The sequence below is a fragment of the Trachemys scripta genome, chromosome 4 (genome assembly GCF_013100865.1).
Source record: "Trachemys scripta elegans isolate TJP31775 chromosome 4, CAS_Tse_1.0, whole genome shotgun sequence".
In the NCBI taxonomy this organism is placed as follows: Eukaryota; Metazoa; Chordata; order Testudines; family Emydidae; genus Trachemys; species Trachemys scripta.
The window spans coordinates 130,799,601-130,819,568 of record NC_048301.1 but is presented as its reverse complement, the minus strand read 5'-3'; the positions used below and the strand labels follow the sequence as shown (position 1 = coordinate 130,819,568).

Sequence of the window (19,968 nt, the reverse complement as noted above, 5' to 3'; positions counted from 1 at the left end):
CTTGGAGCGCGTATCAGCCCAGTGCTCAGCACCATGTAGCACTAAAGGCCGGGGTTATAAAGGTATTTAGGTGCCTAATGATGCAAAGAGGCACCTAGTGGGATTTGCAAAAGCACCTAAAACCTGGCCGTCCGAGCCGAGCCCAGCCCTGCACACTACTGCATACCTCCTACAACGTGCCGAGAGCTCTCAGCTCCCGCTAATGGCAATGGCAATAAGGGTGCACAGCACCTTGCAGCATCAGGTTGCCTGAGCTAGGCCTGAAGAACGCGTTTTTCGCCACCACCAAGCCAAGTCGTTGTGATTCACGGGGCTCTGCTTCTGCCCCTGGGGAGCTGCCCTCGCTCCATTGGTGGATGTCTGGGTCGGAGCCCCCACCTTAACCCTCCCGCGCCAGGGCCGGATTAACCTTTTCTGGGCCCAGCGCCAAACATATTTGTTGGGCACCCCTGAAGGCAATGGAGCATGGCGAGGGGAGGTCAGTCCCCGGAGCGAGGGACCAGCCAGAGGCAATGGGGCCTGGCATGGCAGGGGCGGCCCCGCTCCGCCCAATGCGAGGGCACTATTTACAAACTGGCAGTTGCCAGACGCACAATGGCCTGGCCTGCCCAGCCCTGTGATGCCAGCATGTCCCTTCCCCTCGGGAGTGGGCCTATGCCACACCACACAGTACCCCCGCCCAACACTTCCTGACTCCTTATGGCCAGAGGCCCCCCCCCAGACTCACTGTGCCCAGCGCCACCCCCAGACCCACCCACAACTGCCCAGCACCTCCCACAGAACCTAGGGTTACCATCCATCCGGGTTTCCCCGGACATGTCCGGGTTTTTAAGCTTTTAAAATGGTGGGCGGGGGGGGGGGGGGGGATGTCTAATAAAATAGAAATGTCCGGGATTTCCCCCTTCCCCTCATGCAGAGTGCAGCGCGGCTGATTGGACGCCTGGCCTGATTCGGTCTGCCTGCAGCTCTCCCTCGGCCTGGTGGGGGTGGGGCAGGCAAGGGACAGGGAACAGGGGGGTTAGATTGGTCGGGGGTTCTGGGGGGGGCTGTCAGGAGAAGGGGGTGTAGAGAGCGGTTGGGGCAGGCAGGGGACAGGGAGACTTAGAGAGGGGGTGGGGTCCTGGGGGCAGTTAGGGTGAGGGGTGTCTCAGGAGAGGGCAGTCAGGGAACAGGTAGGGGGTAGGGGAATTCTGAGGGGGGCGGGAAGTGGGAGGGGGCGGGGCTAGGGCGGCACCCCGTGTCCTCTTTTTTGATTGTTGAAATATGGTAACCCTACAGAACCCTAGTGGCCCAACACACACAGATCTTCCCCGCCCCTTCACAGCCCAGCACTCCCCCAGGCTCCCCACAGACCCACCCCTCAGGACCTGCCCCCCAGCCGCAGTCACCAGCCCTGCTGGGAGGCGACTGTGTCTGCCGCGCTGAGCCGGCAGCACAGCCAGGGCTGGGGCCAGGAATCACTTCAGCCCCTTGGGAGTGTCACGGTCAGGCAGGCCAGAGCCTGCCCTGGCCAGGCTCCCTCAAGACGCACTTGCCTGGAGGGGCCCAGCCAAGCCCCCAAAATTCCCCCCCCCCATCCCCAGCTGAGACTGGCCAGGCTTCTGCACCAGTCCCAGGAGGCTCAGCTCCAGGGAGACAGGTGGGGCCCCACAGGTGGTGGGAAGCAGAGACTGCCCGGAGCTGGAGGTGCACTGGGTTCTGGCCAGGGGGCTGAGAGGAGCAGGGGGTGGGGTCAGGGGGCGGAGAGGAGCCCTCGGCCAGCTTGCGGGCAGACTGAAAGGAACAAGTGGTGGGCGAGGGGAGCCAGCGGGGGTCTCGGGGCGCAGTGCAAGCGGAGCAGGCCTGGGCCCCTTCTGAGCATGGGCCTGGCTCCATGGAGCCACTGGAGCCATTGTAAGCCTGGCACTGCCCGCCACTTCCCACAAGGCAGCTGGAGGCACCCAGACTGACCGTGCCATGACAGGATTTCTGGGGCTCAGGCTGGCAGGATAGCAAACGCTAGATATGTTAGACAAGATGCCACCTAATGGTCAGTTGGTCAACCACACTCCCTAATGGTCACTCGGTCAACCTGTTTTGCTCAAGTGAGGCCCACTGAGTCTCAAGTCTCCAAAATGGTGGTACTAAAAATCCAGGCCCCATCTTGGTGGGAAGTGCCGCCTGGGGATAAAGTGAGAGAAAAGCTCAGTCATCGTCTTCCTCCCCCCGACCCACCCCTGCTGCCTCCTGGAGTGCAGGGCGTGTGCAGTGGCACTGATCCGCCATGCAGATGTAGATCGGGCACGTGGCTGGGGGCTAAAGCTCTGTCTCTCCCACAGGTGGCGAGGGGGAGCGAGAGCAGGAGTCTGGAGAAGGTAATGTATTTGTCCTCTCCATGTGCCCCACAGGGAGTTGGGCTGGAGGGAAGGAACAAGCACCCATTCACATGCACCCATCCCTTCCTGGCAGGAGGGGACAGCAAACCCTCCTGACCACCCAGCTGCCCTCTTCCCTGCCCCATGATGAGAGTGAGCACCCATCACTAGACAGCAGCAGGACCAGCGGGCATGGGGAGGTGGGGCACAGGGTGCCACATCCATTCAGGTGGCTTCACTTTGGTAGGCTGTGGGGCTGAATAGGGGGGTGAGCTTTGGACCAAATGCCCTGTACCTGGCACCCACATGCCAGCCAGGAAAGCTGCTACGTTCCGTGCTGGTGCAGGCATGCCGCTGGCTTGCTGTGGCTGAGGTGGGCATGTACAGTGGGGACACTGCCCAAGTCTGCACTGACAGTTTGGGCAGCCTCTTGGGGTAATGCGTCCCCTGTACCCAGCCGCTAGGAGGACCTCTGCCTGCCTGCATGAGGTGGGGAGCCTTCAGGGAGCCACATTATGAATGTCTGAAACAGCTGCAGGTTGTGGGGCATGTACCTCGGTGTCAGGGCAAAAACAAGGCCTACCCTATGCAATGGAGTTCTCAGCTGGCTAGCGCTGGCTAGGCAGGCAATAGGGAAGGAGACTGGGCCCATTGCTGAGAGCTGAAATACTCTTTAAGTGGATGAGGGGTTGAAATCTGGCTAGATGTGACGGCCTGGGCCCATCTCTAGCCCTAGCTAACAGCCTGATTCCTCCATACATGACTCCAGGCTCTAGGTTTACCCGCAGCATGGCATGGGGCAAAGGGGGTCTGGGGGCACCTGGCCCATCACTGATATTTACACTGAAGTGGAAAGTGCCATTAACTCTGTGTTTCTCTTTGGTTCCCACGGACCCACAGGGGAGTCAAAGCCAAAGCCCAAGTAAGTGGAAATGCATTTCATGTAGGGGAATGGGAAGTTTGGATCGTGTGTGTGTGCAGACTCGTTCTGCGTATGGCAGAGCAGGGGCTGTACACAGTGCAGTAAATACAGTATTGGCCCGAGCAAAGGGAAGGGGTGGGGTAGCGGCTAAAGAGCCCCAGAACAGGAGAAGGGAAGCAAAATAGGGAGAGGGTGGGGGAGAAGAGAGAGAAAGGAGGAAAGCAAGCGGAGGAAGGGACGAAGGAGAACAAAGGGAGAGAGAGGTGGAGCAGGGAGAGGGTGATCAGAGCTGGTGCATCTGGAACAGCTTGTGCATTCAGTGGCACAATCAGAACCTCACACTCTGGCGTCTGATATAGGAGCCTAGCGGCGCATTCTCCAGTGCAGCCAGAGCTCCCTGTGCATTTCTTGAAGCGACCTTCTTGAGAGTGATCCGAGCATCCCCTGAGAGAGAACTACCTGCCCAGGTGGAAGAATCTCCTGCAGATGAATGGGAACGTTCCCATGAATCCCTGGGAGCCCCAATTCCCTATTAGATGGACAGAGCAAGGGAGCACCAAGTGCTCTAGGCCCCTGGGAAGGATACACCCTTCTAAACCTTCTCTTCTCTCCTCTCTCCCTACTCCTCAGTTCCACCCTTCCTAGTGTCACCAGGTAGGCTCAGCTTTCTAAGCCCAGGCAGTAATGCTGCTGTGTAACAATGGGTTGGGCACTTAATTGGTCTGGATGGACACACACGTTGCTTTTACTGACAGTTTCAAGGAAGAGCTGGACTAGCCACGTCCTCGTCTCAATGAGGTTCAAAGGAACAAAAGGGGTTTGGAGGGAAGCATCAGAAATACCAGTCAGCGAGCTCAATCCATGGTCCTCTCTCTGGCTGAGCAGGGCTCTTAAGAAGAGTGATGAGCCTGAAGCAAAACTTTTTCAAATGTGAAGCTGGATTGAGAATCAAAATCTGCATCCCAGGCTCACTGCTACCTTCAGAAAGCCCTCAGTATTCAAACCCTGGCACCTTGATGTCTGAGGCAGCATGGGCCGGCAGACAGGAGACTGGATGCCTGGGTCCTATATTTAATCTGGCCACTGATTTAGTGTGGACAAATCCCTGCCCAACCCCGTGCCTCCATTTCCCCACCTGTAGGATGGGGCTGATGATACTGCCTCTCCTTTGAGATCTGTGGGTGGTAACTTGTTAGCAGGGCATTTACATCTGGATACTCCAATAAGCACTTTGGCCCAGATCCTCCAAGGTATTCAGGTGCTTAACGCTTATTGATTTCAGAAATCATGGCAATGTACCGTCTATTGTGTATGATGGGGCACCCCGATACTGCATTCAATGGTGCTATTAAGGTTCCCATATTTGAAACTCAGGCCCAGAAGTGTCTGCCCCAGAGCTGCTGGACGACTCACTTCCCCAAAACCTACTGTTGTTCTTTGTGATGAAAATGACCTCATAAAGCCTGTCAAAGGAAAAGCACCTGCTAAGTACTCGTCAGCAGCTTGGGGTGGGCTGCAGCATCGCTCACTTCTGGTTCCTTGCTTGAAAGTGTGTCCATTTTCTAAACCTTTGGAGTGCTTTCCTGGTGCAGGTGGCTAGGGGACTTGTCTGGTAGTTGCCACTGCAAACATTAGACTGCAGATGGGGTGAAATGCACCCCATGCCGAGGGCCAGCAGGAGACCTAGGAACTGCTTGAGACCAGGACTTACATGAGATTGGAGTGGTGCTTTGTGCTTGTGAATTTCATCCATCGTGGGCTGTCGCTCTACACTCTGCCTGTTTATCACAAACACTGGGGGACTAGACAGCCCTGGGGGCTAGCAATGGGACTCCAAGCCGGTCATGTCTAGGCCAACTGCTCCAATCTAGCTTGAACTGGCCATGATTCAAAGTTGTTCCAGCTGTTCAGTAGTGATCCATGTGAAACGGAGCTAGGGGGTGCCCAGGGACAGGGGTTTTCATTATAAAAACAACCCCCCAACCGCTATTCCACCCTGGCTGGCAGCCTCAAGTTAGTATTACATTGTCCTGTGCTGAAAACTGACCCATCCCCCCATCTTTACATATGTTGGGGGTGTGTGCGAATGACGTCTTTTGCAAGCTTATTTGCCAGGTTTTCATTGGTAAAAAGTTTGGACAATTATTTATTGTATTTTGCCCCTGTGAGGGACTGATCCCCTTTCCATGATAGAATGGGGCCTACAGTCTATACATGCCAAACATGACAACACAACTCTCTTTAAACCCAATTATCTAGGCAGTTATACCTCTGGGCCCCTAAAGCTCCTAGAAAGCTAATAGTAAATTGACTTGCACAGTTGAATTCACACATGCATGCTACTTTCTCCTGCCACTTTTCACAGCAATGTGCTGTCTAACAGGTCTGTATGAACACTAGATTAACTGATGAAGGAGCTTCTCCTACCTGGAGTTAAACAAGGTTGTAATCCGTTTTCCAGCCAAACAGAAAGAAATTCCTTTCTGCTTCTGATTGCAGGCTCTTCATGCCAAACTTGGTGCCTCCCAAGATCCCGGGTGGGGAGAAAGTGGACTTTGATGTGAGTATTGGGTGCCCAGCAGACTGTGGGCCTGCTCTGTGGGGAAGCCGTGGGCTTCAGTAACCAGGGCTGTCAGACTGGCACTAAATTCACTCATGCAAGAATCCCCTAGTCCTTCCAGGCATGTACCCAGTATGCCCAGACAGTGCCCAGGCTGCCAGCCCTTCTTGGTATGTACCCAATCCCATATCTGCCAGTCCTTCTGAGTATGTACCCAGCGGACCGGGTACCATGTCTGCCAGCCCCTGCTCTCTTCTTTAGATTGCCCCTGGCTCCCACAGCACCCTGGTGGCTATTGATCTGGGAGAGCAGTAGCAATGGCTGGTTCAGTGCCATGTTCCATGCAGGACATTCACCGCAAGCGCATGGAAAAGGATCTGAACGAGCTACAGGGCCTGATCGATGCCCATTTCGAGAACAGGAAGAAGGAGGAAGAGGAGCTGATCTCCCTCAAGGACCGAATCGTACGTCTGGATGCCCCAGATCGTCCCATTACTCCCCCTCCCCCCAGTCCCCAAGTTAAGGGCCATATTCTGTCCCTGATGAAGACATGGGGGAGCAGGGTCAAGCCCTAGAAAAGCAAGATGCTGACTATGGGGAGAGAGGGGACCCAGGTCCGATCCAGACTGAGGAGCATGGATCCAGGGCTTGGAAAGTGCCATCTTTCATTATTTGATACCAGTTAGTGTGGTGTCCCACCACCCATCACCCCAGTGCCCAGCCATGTCTGGAGGAAGCCGAGGTCATGTGACAGGGAAACGGGCACTCCTTGCCATACCAACAGAGCAAATGCTTCCCATGGGCTGGGCCCCTAGTCATTTGGGATCCAGAGAGAGCTCTCCCTGGGTCCCTCATGTGGGGGCGGGGGTCATCCCCTGGCCTCGAAGTCCAAGCCTTGCTCTTCCCCTGCAGGAGCATCGGCGAGCGGAGCGGGCAGAGCAGCAACGGATCCGCAGCGAGCGGGAGAAGGAGCGCCAGGCCCGCGTGGCTGTGAGTGTCCCACCTCCCAGAGCAGGGGAGGGCTGACACAACCCCCAGCGATGGAGCCGAGTCTAGGCTTCTCCCCAGTCAACTAGCTGGGACCAGCTGCTGTTACCCTTTGTACTGCAGGGACCTTCCTTCTAGCTGTGAGGGACTCCCCTTTATTGCAGCTTCTAGATCAGCCAGCGGGGACACTCCAGACCCACCCGGGGCCGAGACTCCTAAGCTCTCCTTGGCCCAGGGAGCTGGTGGCCACATATTCCAACATGGCCCCTTGACTGAGCCGCAGCCTTGGGCTGGGCTGCTCACAGCTCTCCCAGGCGATACAGGGCTGGGCTGGGTTAGTGCTCTGCTGGGGAGAGCTTGAATGAGCCTCCAGGCAACCGAGTAAGTGGTGTTTGCTTCAGCAGAGGGCGCTCTTCCTCCCAAGCCAGCGCCCAGCTCCAGAGGGTGCTGGGCTGATGATGGGCCTCAGACAGGGGCCTGCACCACTTGCAGTGCCGTTAAGTGATTGTGTTAATGTGGTGACAAAGCCTGATGTCCAGTGACCGCCTCTCTGAGCCCCGCTTGCCCTTCTACTTGGGGGAGTTATTCATGGCAAAGTCCATGGGAACGTAAACAGCTGTCATGGCATGTGACTCTGCAGCCCTTGGTCTGGTCTGTAGCTGTATGTTCCCAGCAGCTCTCACTCTGCTGAGTCTGTCTCTCCAGCAGCAGTGAGTTCCCCTGGCTTCCCTCGAGACCCCTCTTGCTCTGGCTCTACCCCTGACAGGAAGAGAGAGCCCGCAGAGAGGAAGAGGAGGCCAGGAAGAAGGCTGAAGAGGATGCCAGGAAGAAGAAGGCTTTCTCCAACATGCTGCACTTTGGGGGCTACCTGCAGAAGGTACAATTCCAGCTTGGGAACTAGTCATGGTGGTGGTAGCCAGAGTCCCCATCCCACAGTTAAAGGGGCCAGCTGTAGGGGAGCATGCTGGGAAAATTCCCATGAAAATGGAGCGTTAAGGGGGTGAGGGAGAAGGAGCCTGAGCCGAGGGCAGAGGCTGTGGGAAAGGGGCTGTGGTGCAGTTCCACTGTTCTATCCTCCTTTGGTTTTACGACGACATTGTGCTCAGATCAGAAAACTCCCGGGCCCGATTCTACTGCTTCAGGACTGCAGTGAGTCTCACTGAAGCTTCCTGCATCCTTTGGCGATGTTATTTCCCGTGAGATAAGGTCATCGCCAGAACATCAAACTTCACCCGCTCTCCCTACTCACTAGACAGAACCATGGCAGTCACCTAGGGCAGCCTTCTTGTTCCCTTCTCCGTGCAGGGCACTCAGCCCTCAGGACTCTGCCGTGCGGATTTTACTGGCATGACAGGCTGCTTGTCTTCCAGGCTGTGTGTGGCTGGTAGTTTTGGTGCTGCCCAAGCCCTTCTGGGGAGACGTACCATTTTTGGTAGTATTACAGTGCCACCTAGAGGCCCAGCTGAGATCAGCCCCCCTTGTTCCAGGTGCTGCGCACACACAGTGAGGGCAGGTCTTCACTACAGGGTGGGGTCGATTTAAGATACGCAAATTCAGCTACGCGAATAGCGTAGCTGAATTTGATGTATCGGAGCCGACTTACCCCGCTGTGAGGATAGCGGCAAAATCGACCTCCGCGGCTCCCCGTTGACGGCGCTTACTCCTACCTCCGCTGATGGAGTAAGCGCGTCGATTCGGGGATCGATTGTTGCGTCCCAATGAGATGCAATAATTCGATCCCCGAGAGATTGATTTCTACCTGCCGATTCAGGCGGATAATGTAGACCTAGCCTGAGAGAGTCCCTGCCCTAAAGAGCTCACAAGCTAACTAGATAAGACAAAGGTTGGGAAAGGGAAACTGAGTCACAGAGCCAGCAAGTGACTTGCCTGAATAACCCAGCAGATCAGTGGCAGAGCTGGGACTAGAACCCAGGTCTGCTGAGTCTCAGCTTAGTTCCCCCTCCACTGGACTAGCCTCATGGCGATCTTGAAAAGGCTGGCTGGAGTGGGCATCTTGCTCAGCTCAGCTGGGCTTCCCCTTTGGAACCTCCCTATGCCATTGGGCTGTAGGGATTCACTCCAGCTCAGTGTGGGGGAAGGTGGGGTAGAGCTGGGGCACGGGGGGGGGGGACAGGTTAAATTCCCTCTGACTTGGGCCTGCTGATGTCTTCAGACAGAGAAGAAAAGTGGGAAGAAGCAAACAGAGCGGGAGAAGAAGAAGAAGATTCTCAGCGAGCGGCGGAAGCCTCTGAATATCGACCACCTGAATGAAGACAAGTTGAGGTGAGGGTAAGGGAGGGACCAGGGCAGTAACCCCCCACCCCCAAACCTATCAGGCTGGAGGAGAGCCCACGGGCATGTGCCTGAGTCCTGGAACCCTTTGCATCACTAACCCATAAGGGCAGCAAATCAACCCTGCCCCCCCACCTCTTCATTCACCCCAAGCGAGGCCAGCTGCCCCCCTCCTGAACCAGACTGTGTGAGGAGCCCTCACCGCCAGGGGCAGCGCTGCAGACTGCGGTGGCCAGGCTGCCTGGGCTGAGATGTAGGACTGGGGGAGCACTGAAGGGCAGTGGGTGTGCCGTGCTGGAGTGAGAAAGCAGCAGCAGTAGATCTGTGACTCTGGATCTCTGGGATGCGTCAGCCCTCGATCCCCATCACTCTCACTGCGGCCAGGGGGACGTGCTTCGGTTGCCATTGTGCAGCTGCTGTGGCTGCCGGCTGGGACTGAACTCATGAGCAGCAGAAGCACAAGCCCCCAGCATGGGAGCCAAGAGGGAAACTTCAGGGTTGTGAGTAAGTAGCAGGCTGGTATAGTCACAGGGGTTGGCCACCAGGGGGAGCTGTGATCAGACACCCTATGCCTGTGTTATGTCCCCATCATGGACCGAGGGCATCACATGATCCTAGGTGGGCTAAGCGCCAATAGGCAGCAGGTCCCGACCTGGCGCTAAAGCAACGGGAACTCAGGCATTGCTCCAGTCCCCTGTATCTACCCTGTTGGGGGGCAGAGCCTAAAGAACCTCATCACAAGTGGGACTGGAGACTGGTGGGGGTCAGAACTGTGTGTGGTTCGGAGAATCACATGGATAACCTTCTGTGCCTCTCTGACTCCTGGTGCCTCACCGGCTCCCCATGGCTTTCCCCACAGGGACAAGGCCAAGGAGCTGTGGCAGAGCATCCACGACCTGGAGGCTGAGAAATTCGAGCTGCAGGAAAAGTTCAAGCGGCAGAAATATGAGGTGAGGGTTGGTCTGACCTCAGCTTCCCCCTGTGGCCCCATCTCTGCCGTGGGGAGGCGGCTGAGGCTATTGTATCCAGCCTGACATCTGTATCACAGGGAAACCTGAGGAAAGCTCCCTCGTTCTCCTGGGCATGGCAGTTGTGGTGAGATTCCCAGTCCCTTTCCCTCAGCTGCATTTGAACTCAGCTCTCCAAAAGTGCAAGGCCAGTGCACCCAGGTGAGCTGAGCCAGACCCTCAGCCCGGTGTAAATTGGCAAAGCGCTCTTGACTCCAGCAGAGTTACACCAGTTTGTGCCAGCTGGGGTTGTGGCCCCAGAGCTCTAGTGAACGCCACGTGAGCATTGCAGAACCCCAGCTACCAACACTGCAGAGCAGCCTGCCGGACGTGGACTCCTGTGGATTGTCTAGCCAGCTGGAATCTCTCTAAGCAGCAAACACCCGGTCATCTGCCAGGCCTTCCTGTTCTGTACACTCACAAGTCTCCTAATGGCTGGATTATTTTATGCTTTATCCTCGCACAGCAAACGGATAGCTGAACTGGCTTTGAAAATCATGTCTGTCTATCACATTTCCAGTGCCCCCATCACTACACCCAGGGTTTGCTAACATTGTTTCACCATTCATGCGCTCCCTCGGCACAAGCAAAGTCCTCGTGGTTGTGTGCTAAACCCTGTTAGGGCATGGCTGGTGTCTCGCCAAATTTGGCTCTCGCACATGGTTGAGAAGTTGTGCCGATGAAACCACGGTTGAACGTGGCTAACTGTGGCAGCCCGAGCAGGGTGTCTGTAGCTCTAGTTCTTTTTTCTATACGTCTTTGCTTTGGGCTCAGTCCTGTGAAGTGCTTAGGTCCAGATCATCAAGCACATTTACATGCCTAACTCCATTTGAGGATCTGGTCCCCAGTGCCCATGACTTGCAGTGAAGTTGAGAGCCCGTCACAGCATCAGGCCCTCTCTCTGTTAACCTCCCCTCTGAGTGCTTGCTTGTGTCTGCCTTTTAATGGTCTCTTCTCTCTAACTCCACCAGATTGTCACGCTCACTGCTCGCTGTGATGAGCTAAGCAAGTAGTAAGTACCGCCCGGCCCACTGCCGGCAGCTTCCTGCCTCGGTTTGTGCTTGACATGCTGGCCTACTGAGAGGGAGCAGACAGTTCTGCTGGCATAGGGAAGAGCGCAAGCAGAGATCTGTGTCCGTGAGCCATAGATCCAGGTGGGATGGATTAAGGTGGAGGTCTACTTAGGGGGTAGGTAACAAATGAATAGATGGGAAGGTGAGTGAGTGAGAACATAGGAATTGCCAGCCCAGATCAGCCCCCATTCCCCTATCTAGTACAGTCTCCTGACAGTGGCCAGAACCTGCTGCAACACAGAAAGGTGCAAGTAATGTTGCAATAGAACATCCTGCCCATAGAGGGAGATTCCTCCTGACCCTTATCAGCTCATGCCCTGAAGCATGACCATGTCTGAACCCTTTTTTTAAACCTGTTTATGAAGGACAGAGGGGTGAAAGAAAAGGGGAGTGCTCTACATTAAAGACCCCATTACCTGTTTTAGAGCTATTGGTAACTCAGAAGTGCAGGATCTTGAATGTATATGGATCAATCTGCTAGTAAACAAAGCCCCAGGACAGGGTACTGGTGGGGGGTCTTTTATAGACCACTGAATCAATCCAAAGGACAGGATCAGTTACTCCTTAATTACCTGGCTGTAATGTGTTGAACATTAAAGAAAGAAACATTGTGGTGTTATGGGGACTTCTGTTTGAGAGACATTCAGTGATGGTCTCCTGTAGCCAACAGAAAAACATTAGAATTTCTAAAAATTATAGATGGTGGATTTTCTAATACAGATATTGAACCCAGCACAAGGCAGCTCCATTTTGACCATCATTCTAAAGATGAATTAATCACTGGATGGGGAGTTGGTGGTTGCCTTGATTCATAGATTCCAAGGCCTCCTGTAAAACAGAGGCCAGAGAACTGCCCCAAAATAGTTCCTCCAGCAGACCTTTTAGAAAAACATCCAAGCTTAATTTAAAAATTGTCAGTGATGTAGAATCAACCACAACCCTTGATAAATTGTTTCAGTGGTTAATTACTGTCTCCAGTATAAATTTACATTTCCAAGCTTAATTTGTCAGTATGGACACACAGTATCCAAACCGCTAATATATAAACTTGGTGCTTCAAAAGGGCTAGTTTCCCAAAGCTGATGAAAGTTTTATGAGTGAAATTGAAACAGGGGCGGGGGGGGGGGGAGTTTAGATAGAAAAACTTGAATAAAAATTGGGATTTTTTAAACAAGAGCTGAGTAGATTGTCATCATTGTATAATTCAGAAATAGGACAACTTTGTGTAAAAGTCCATCCTGGTTCAGTGGAGAATTGAAGACATTAATTTAGAAATAAATACAAACATCAAATGGGGGGGGGGGGAGAAAGAGGAGAAATAGATCACAAGCAATATAAATGAGTGGTTATGAAGTGTAGAAAATTGATAAGAGAAGCAAAAGACATTAAGTAAAATGTCATGGCTGGCAGGTCTAAGGACAATAAAGAGGAGTTTTTATAAGCATGTACAAAAGAAATCCTAACAATAGTATAAGCCCATTAGTAATGGTGATGGTAAAATTGTTAATGAGGCAGCAAAGGCAGAAGTGTGAAATAAATATTTCTGTTCTGTATTTGGAAAGAAGCAGGTTGATGTACTCATCAGATGAGGATGATGAATTACTGAGGAGGATGTTAATCAGTATCTGCTAATTTTTAAATCAGCAGGTCTGGATAACTTGCACCCAAAAGTCCTAAAAGAGTTGTCTGAGAAGATCTCTGGCCCATTGATGTTAATTTTGAATAAATCATGCAATATCTGGGAAATCTCTTAATACCCTTAACATCTCTGAATCTAATATAACTTTAGATTATTATTACCCTATTATAGTTATCTATATAAAGGTCACATCCTTGTTTTTGATCTTAAAACCAAATTATCAAAAGTGGCCACTGACATTGGGTGTTTCCATTTTGGGGAACTTGAGTTGAGATTCCTTGTGGCCAAAACAAGTAGCCACTTCTGAAGATGTTGGCTTCATCCTCTCTGATATGTGTCAGAGTGAATCAGGAGGTGGGTGTGTGAGTGGATATAGTTGTGTAGTGGTGTGTGTGTGTGGGGGGGGTAGTTGTGCAGAGTAAGGACTGATTTGGGCTATTGCCTTCCTCGGGTCCAGGTGGGCCCGGATGCTGTCTGCTCTCTCTCTGCCTCTCTGTGAAGTGTGTTTGAACCTTGCTTGGCTTGCAATGCCACCTAGGACCTCGACTTACTCAGTAAGGGAAGCCATGCATCCCTTGCCATGGGGCATGTCTGGATAAGTACACAAGCCCTCTCTAGACTGTTGATGAGCAATAACTGTCCTGTCCTTCCTGTCCCTGTGCTTGGAGCACAAACAGAGTCAGCAGTTTTGGATCTTCATTAGCCAACCAGCCAATGTTCCTAGGCAGCCATCTATGGATTTGCTTTCCAGTTGGTGACAGCCCACACCAGCCATCCCTCTTCCCTTCCCCCTTCCACATCCACACTTGGTCCCTACAAGCAGGATACATAGGACCTATGTGTGAGGCTGGAGATGCACAGTGCTGTAGCAAGTTTGCACTGAAGACATCAGATCACGTAGCCCAGGTACCATAGACACGGAGCCCATGTCCTGTCATTCATGGGAGCCCTGGCAGGATGGCTGCTGCCCCCTCTAGGCACAGCCGAGAACTGCTGTTGTTTGCTCCATACCATGATGGAGGTAGGGCTCTACCATTCATCTCTATGCAGAAGGTGTTGTTCTGTGGCTGGCCTGGAGGGGCTGGTCATACAGGAGAGAAGCATGGTGAAGAACACTTGCAGAGGCTTGGCCTTGTGAAAGAATCTCCTTCAGTTCCTCTACGGAAGGCAGGCAGTGAGTGACTCTCACCCGATGCCACTGAGAACAGCTATGTGGGCTGCTCTCTGCATTCCCATGCACTGGTTGAAAGTGCCGTTGGCAGCAGAAGAGAGCCAGGACTGGTCCGTGATGAGAAGAAAGGGGATTCTCTATTGGAGCTGCAGGTCACAGACCCACCCTGTGGTTCTCTAGCTCCCAGCCTGACTTAACGCAGCCTGCGCTACCCAGCATCACCTCCAGGGTCTCCCTATGTCCTGACCTAGACTAAGCAGAAGCTGTGGACTGCACTACATGGCCAGGCCACTCTAGAGGGTTAATTAGGGGAGACCATTTCCTGCTCTGTCTTCTGCTGCCCTTTGGCAGCCCTCTGCCCAATTCAAGGTGTCAGCCCCACCTCACTGTCCTTCTGTATTTCTCTTGCAGATTAACGTTCTCCGAAACCGCATTAGTGATCACCAGAAGGTGTAAGTACCAGGGCTGCCTTCTGCCTCCCCGGCTCCCTTCCTGCCCCCCTTCTTTCACCACTCTCCTGCTCTGCTCTCTGCCTTTCCCCTCTGGTTGCCTCCATGGCTCTCAGCTCTCCCCTCCCCTCTCTGCTTCCTCTCCCTCCCTATCTCTCCTTGTCTGTATTTTGTTCCTTCACCCCATCCTCTGCCTTCCCTGCTCACCCCGTTGCTACTGCACATTCACAGGCACACAGAGAAGATCCAGAGCCAGTGTTTTTATCCTGCTGGTGCTTTCATCCTTCCTCTTCTCCTCTGCTCCTGCATACACATTTCCCTGTTTTTCCTTTGGCTGCCTTCTTCCTCTACTTCTCTAACCCATCAACCCCCCCCCCCTCTTTTCCTCTAACCTCCCTGTCTCCATGTCATTTCCCCTTTGCATCACTTCTCCCTTAATCTGGCACAGGGTGAGCCACATCCACCTCTAGTGGCTGGCCCACGGAGAAGATGACAACCTACTCTTGCTGAGACTCCTTTAGCTCAAGTGTCAGCAGTGAGTGCTGGAGGTGCTGGGTTCAAACCCTGATGATGTGGTCATAAGCCTCTGCTACTGGCCTCCCTTGTCATGATCCTGTATCAGATATTGACTGGCTACAGAGCTTACATCTGAGTGAGGTACACATCAGATGTGTTTACCATAAGGTCAGTTTATGCTTTGCCAGTTATGGCTGAGGTTTGCTTAAATAAGGTATTTTACACACACCACCACATGGGGGGGCTGAACAGTATAATATAGTTAGCATTCCGTTACATCACCCCTTTTAAGTTCTACATTCCTACCATTTGTAATATTTACACTATCGTGCTGCCTTTGAAGTTCAGTACTGATCAGTCTAAGTGTCTCTGAAATCGTACTGGTTTTTTAATTACGTGACCCGAACGCATAACAGCTTGCTCATCTGGCTGTCCATTAGTTGCAATGACTAGCTGTGGTTGGTTTGGAATCTTTGAGTCATCATCTCATTCTGCAGCCACTATCTGTAGAGTTTGCTCTGTTGATTGTTCTTTCTGAGGAACAAACTGTAGGTGTTGACGGTTTCTGTTGAACTCTCCAATGTCGGTCTCGATCACATGATCTGGTCACTACATGTTTTTTATTGACAACAATTGGAGTTGTCCATCCATCTTATCCATCCAATTTGACATGAACTTAGTCACCTGGTTCTAGATCCAGCGGTACTCTGAGTGAAGTCTGTTCATAGATTCATAGATTCTAGGACTGGAAGGGACCTCGAGATGTCATTGAGTCCAGTCCCCTGCCCGCATGGCAAGACCAAATACTGTCTAGACCATCCCTGATAGACATTTATCTAACCTACTCTTAAATATCTCCAGAGATGGAGATTCCACAACCTCCCTAGGCAATTTATTCCAGTGTTTAACCACCCTGACAGTTAGGAACTTTTTCCTAATGTCCAACCTAGACCTCCCTTGCTGCAGTTTAAGCCCATTGCTTCTTGTTCTATCCTTAGAGGCTAAGGTGAACAAGTTTTCTCCCTCCTCCTTATGACACCCTTTTAGATACTTGAAAACTGCTATCATGTCCCCTCTCAGTCTTCTCTTTTCCAAACTAAACAAACCCAATTCCTTCAGCCTTCCTTCATAGGTCATGTTCTCAAGACCTTTAATCATTCTTGTTGCTCTTCTCTGGACCCTTTCCAATTTCTCCACATCTTTCTTGAAATGCGATGCCCAGAACTGGACACAATACTCCAGCTGAGGCCTAACCAGAGCAGAGTAGAGCGAAAGAATGACTTCCGTGTCTTGCTCACAACACACCTGTTAATACATCCCAGAATCATGTTTGCTTTTTTTGCAACAGCATCACACTGTTGACTCATATTTAGCTTGTGGTCCACTATAACCCCTAGATCCCTTTCTGCCGTACTCCTTCCTAGACAGTCTCTTCCCATTCTGTATGTGTGAAACTGATTTTTTCTTCCTAAGTGGAGCACTTTGCATTTGTCTTTGTTAAACTTCATCCTGTTTAACTCAGACCATTTCTCCAATATGTCCAGATCATTTTGAATTATGATCCTGTCCTCCAAAGCAGTTGCAATCCCTCCCAGTTTGGTATCATCTGCAAACTTAATAAGCGTACTTTCTATGCCAATATCTAAGTTGTTGATGAAGATATTGAACAGAGCCGGTCCCAAAACAGACCCCTGAGGAACCCCACTCGTTATGCCTTTCCAGCAGGATTGGGAACCATTAATAACAACTCTCTGAGTACGGTTATCCAGCCAGTTATGCCACTCACCTTATAGTAGCTCCATCTAAATTGTATTTGCCTAGTTTATCGATAAGAATATCATGCAAGACCATATCAAATGCCTTACTAAAGTCTAGGTATACCACATCCACAGCTTCTCCCTTATCCACAAGACTAGTTATCCTATCGAAGAAAGCTATCAGATTGGTTTGACATGATTTGTTTTTTACAAATCCATGCTGGCTGTTCCCTATCACCTTACCACCTTCCAAGTGTTTGCAGATGATTTCCTTAATTACTTGCTCCATTATCTTCCCTGGCACAGAAGTTAAACTAACCGGTCTGTAGTTTCTTGGGTTGTTTTTATTTCCCTTTTTATAGATGGGCACTATATTTGCCCTTTTCCAGTCTTCTGGAATCTCTCCCGTCTCCCATGATTTTCCAAAGATAATAGCTAGAGGCTCAGATACCTCCTCTGTTAGCTCCTTGAGTATTCTAGGATGCATTTCATCAGGCCCTGGTGACTTGCAGGCATCTAACTTTTCTAAGTGATTTTTAACTTGTTCTTTTTTTATTTTATCTGCTAAACCTACCCCGTTCCCATTAGCATTCACTATGGTAGGCATTCCTTCAGACTTCTCAGTGAAGACCGAAACAAAGAAGTCATTAAGCATCTCTGCCATTTCCAAGTTTCCTGTTACTGTTTCTCCCTCTTCACTAAGCAGTGGGCCTACCCTGTCTTTGGTCTTCCTCTTGCTTCTAATGTATTGATAAAAAGTCTTCTTGTTTCCCTTTATTCCAGTAACTAGTTTGAGCTCATTTTGTGCCTTTTCCTTTCTAATCTTGCCCCTGCATTCCTGTGTTGTTTGCCTATATTCATCCTTTGTAATCTGTCCTAGTTTCCATTTTTTATATGACTCCTTTTTATTTTTTAGATCATGCAAGATCTTGTGGTTAAGCCAAGGTGGTCTTTTGCCACATTTTCTATTTTTCCTAACCAGCGGAATAGCTTGCTTTTGTTGTTAAAGTGTTCGCGAACTCTGTGAGCCTTTTTATCCAATTTGGCTATTGTCTTTGTATCTGGCCACTTTGGAGCTAGAACTATTGTTCCAGTTTTGGAAAAGAATATGAATTGTCTTCCCACCAGGAGTTGTTCAGGACAATATCCAATAGCTTGTGAATTGTGATTGATTGTCCTTCACTAGTTCTGGAATACTAAAGGTAAGCAAAAGAGCACTTCAATGTTTCGATAACACTGACATGTTGTCTTTCAAGTAAAGTGTTTGTATATACTTGGGAAAATAGCCCGCAATGACCAGGTAATGATGTCCTCTGAATCCACATATATCTGCAGCTAGTCTCTTCCAAGGTCTCTTTGGTAGGGGTGTAGTTATTAAAGGTTCTTTGTGTTGAGTTAGTCTGTTAGTTCTGCAATGTTCACATGCAGATACTTTATTCTTTACATCCTTGCTGATGCCCGGCCACCACACCAACGGGTTGGCCCGTTCACAGCATTTAGTTAATCCTTGATGTCCTTCATGGTTGAGATTTAGGATTTCTCCTCTTATTTAGTTTGGAATTACAATGCAGTTGCCTTTAATCATAAGTCCATTTGACTTGATTATCCACGCAGTGCAATGTAGTCTTTTTGTCACTTACTTAGTGTCCTTTTAGATACTTGGGTCAGCCCAAGTATCCTGAAGTTGCGTGTCTGTCAAGATTGCTTTTTGTAGATGGAGTAGTCGTCGTCTTTTTTTTTTTTTTTTTTTTTTTTTCCCCCTGACACTGATCTGTATGTGTCAACTGTGTCCGCGGACACCTTTACATCATCTTCAAGCTCATGGTTGCTGAGTGTGATGCTGGGCTCTGTGACTGTGTCTGTTACTACCAGAGTTTTCCCAGGAACATATTTAGCAATTGGATTAAATTGCATCAACCTCTGTAACAGACATTGGCATCTTAGTGGTACTTGATCCAGGTCTTTTCTGTTGATGAAGGTTACAGGTTGTTTGAGTGTAATAGGGTGACCAGATGTCCCGATTTTTGGGTCTTTTTCTTATATAGCTTCTATTACCCCCACCCCCCACCCCCTGTCCTGATTTTTCACCTGATGTCTGGTCACCCTAGAGTGTAAGCAAATCCAGTCTGCATCAATATCTGCAAAAGGTCTCTCATGCACTTGCCCGTCACTCCTTTTCAATCGGTGCATATCATTTTTCTGCTTCTGTGAGTGGGCAAGAGCAAAATGCAGCTGGCTTCTACTCAGAGCCATGTTGGTGCAACGATACACCGCCTAGTCCATAGCTACTTGCATCTGCACTGACGATTGTGGATTTGTGCATATCATAGTACTTGAGAACTGGAACGATGGAGATAATTTCTTTTACCATAGCCCAGATGTGTTCAGTTCAATCCGTGGTTTTGTCACTGCAGAGAGACCTTGTTGATATCGAGCAAGGTAACTTACCATCCCTAGTACATGTCTCAGTTCTGGTGAATGTATTCCACCAATGAAGGTATTCCGTTTTTGAATGGCTTTTACTTTCTTAGTGCTAGGACTGATTCCATCTTTGTCTGTCCCAAAAACTAGATTTGGGTTAGGCAGAAAATGCACTTTGCCTGGTATAGCTTTAGCTTCAGTCTGGACTGGCCGATGTAGGCTCAGGACTTCATTGAGGGTTTTCTTGTTCTTCCATTGAAGAACCATATATCAGAATATCGTCCATGAAAAGTATAACTCCGTTTGTGTTTGTTAACAGTTCTGCCATCTTTCTTTGTGAACTTTCAGGTGGACCGGTGATCACAAAAAGTAATCTTCAAAATCTCCCAAAGGTGCAATAAATGTAGTCAGTTTAGCACTGTCTTTGGCTAAAGAAATTTGCCAGAATCCGCTCGAGGCATCCACTTTGGAGAATACTGTCGCTCCTTTCACTTGGGGAAGGAAGCCATCCAGTGTGTGTGTGGGGGGGGGAGGGCTGTTGGTATTTTGCCACCATCATACATGATCTGGGCAGTGAATTCTTTCTCTTTATGATGGCTGGAGTTGTCCATCCTTTTTCTCCATCCCACTTGTGACCCCATGACATGCTCCTGGATCAGATATAGACTGGCTCCAGAGTTTACTTCTGAGCATGATACACACCGGATGTGTTCATCATATGATCCTTTAACGCACTGCCAGGTATGGCTGAGTTTAGCTTAAACACGGTATTTTACACATACATAGCATCACCTGGTGACTGAATGGTATAATACAGTTC

At 50.7% G+C, this 19,968-nt stretch overlaps 1 protein-coding gene across 7 annotated transcripts in view; it reads left to right on the top strand.

Moving 5' to 3' along the window:
• TNNT2 (troponin T2, cardiac type) overlaps nt 1-19,968 on the top strand; it is a 36,356-nt gene that overhangs the window by 12,870 nt on the left and 3,518 nt on the right. For 6 of the 7 annotated variants that reach the window (XM_034767565.1, XM_034767568.1, XM_034767564.1 and 3 more), the window contains 10 exons: nt 2,319-2,354; nt 3,255-3,276; nt 3,907-3,930; nt 5,776-5,836; nt 6,184-6,300; nt 6,749-6,826; nt 7,590-7,700; nt 8,997-9,106; nt 9,975-10,065; nt 14,417-14,457. In XM_034767565.1, the coding sequence (XP_034623456.1) occupies nt 2,319-2,354; nt 3,255-3,276; nt 3,907-3,930; nt 5,776-5,836; nt 6,184-6,300; nt 6,749-6,826; nt 7,590-7,700; nt 8,997-9,106; nt 9,975-10,065; nt 14,417-14,457 (691 nt within the window). The remainder of the gene's footprint in view (nt 1-2,318; nt 2,355-3,254; nt 3,277-3,906; nt 3,931-5,775; nt 5,837-6,183; nt 6,301-6,748; nt 6,827-7,589; nt 7,701-8,996; nt 9,107-9,974; nt 10,066-14,416; nt 14,458-19,968) is intronic. The other variant, XM_034767567.1, reaches the window with a different exon arrangement.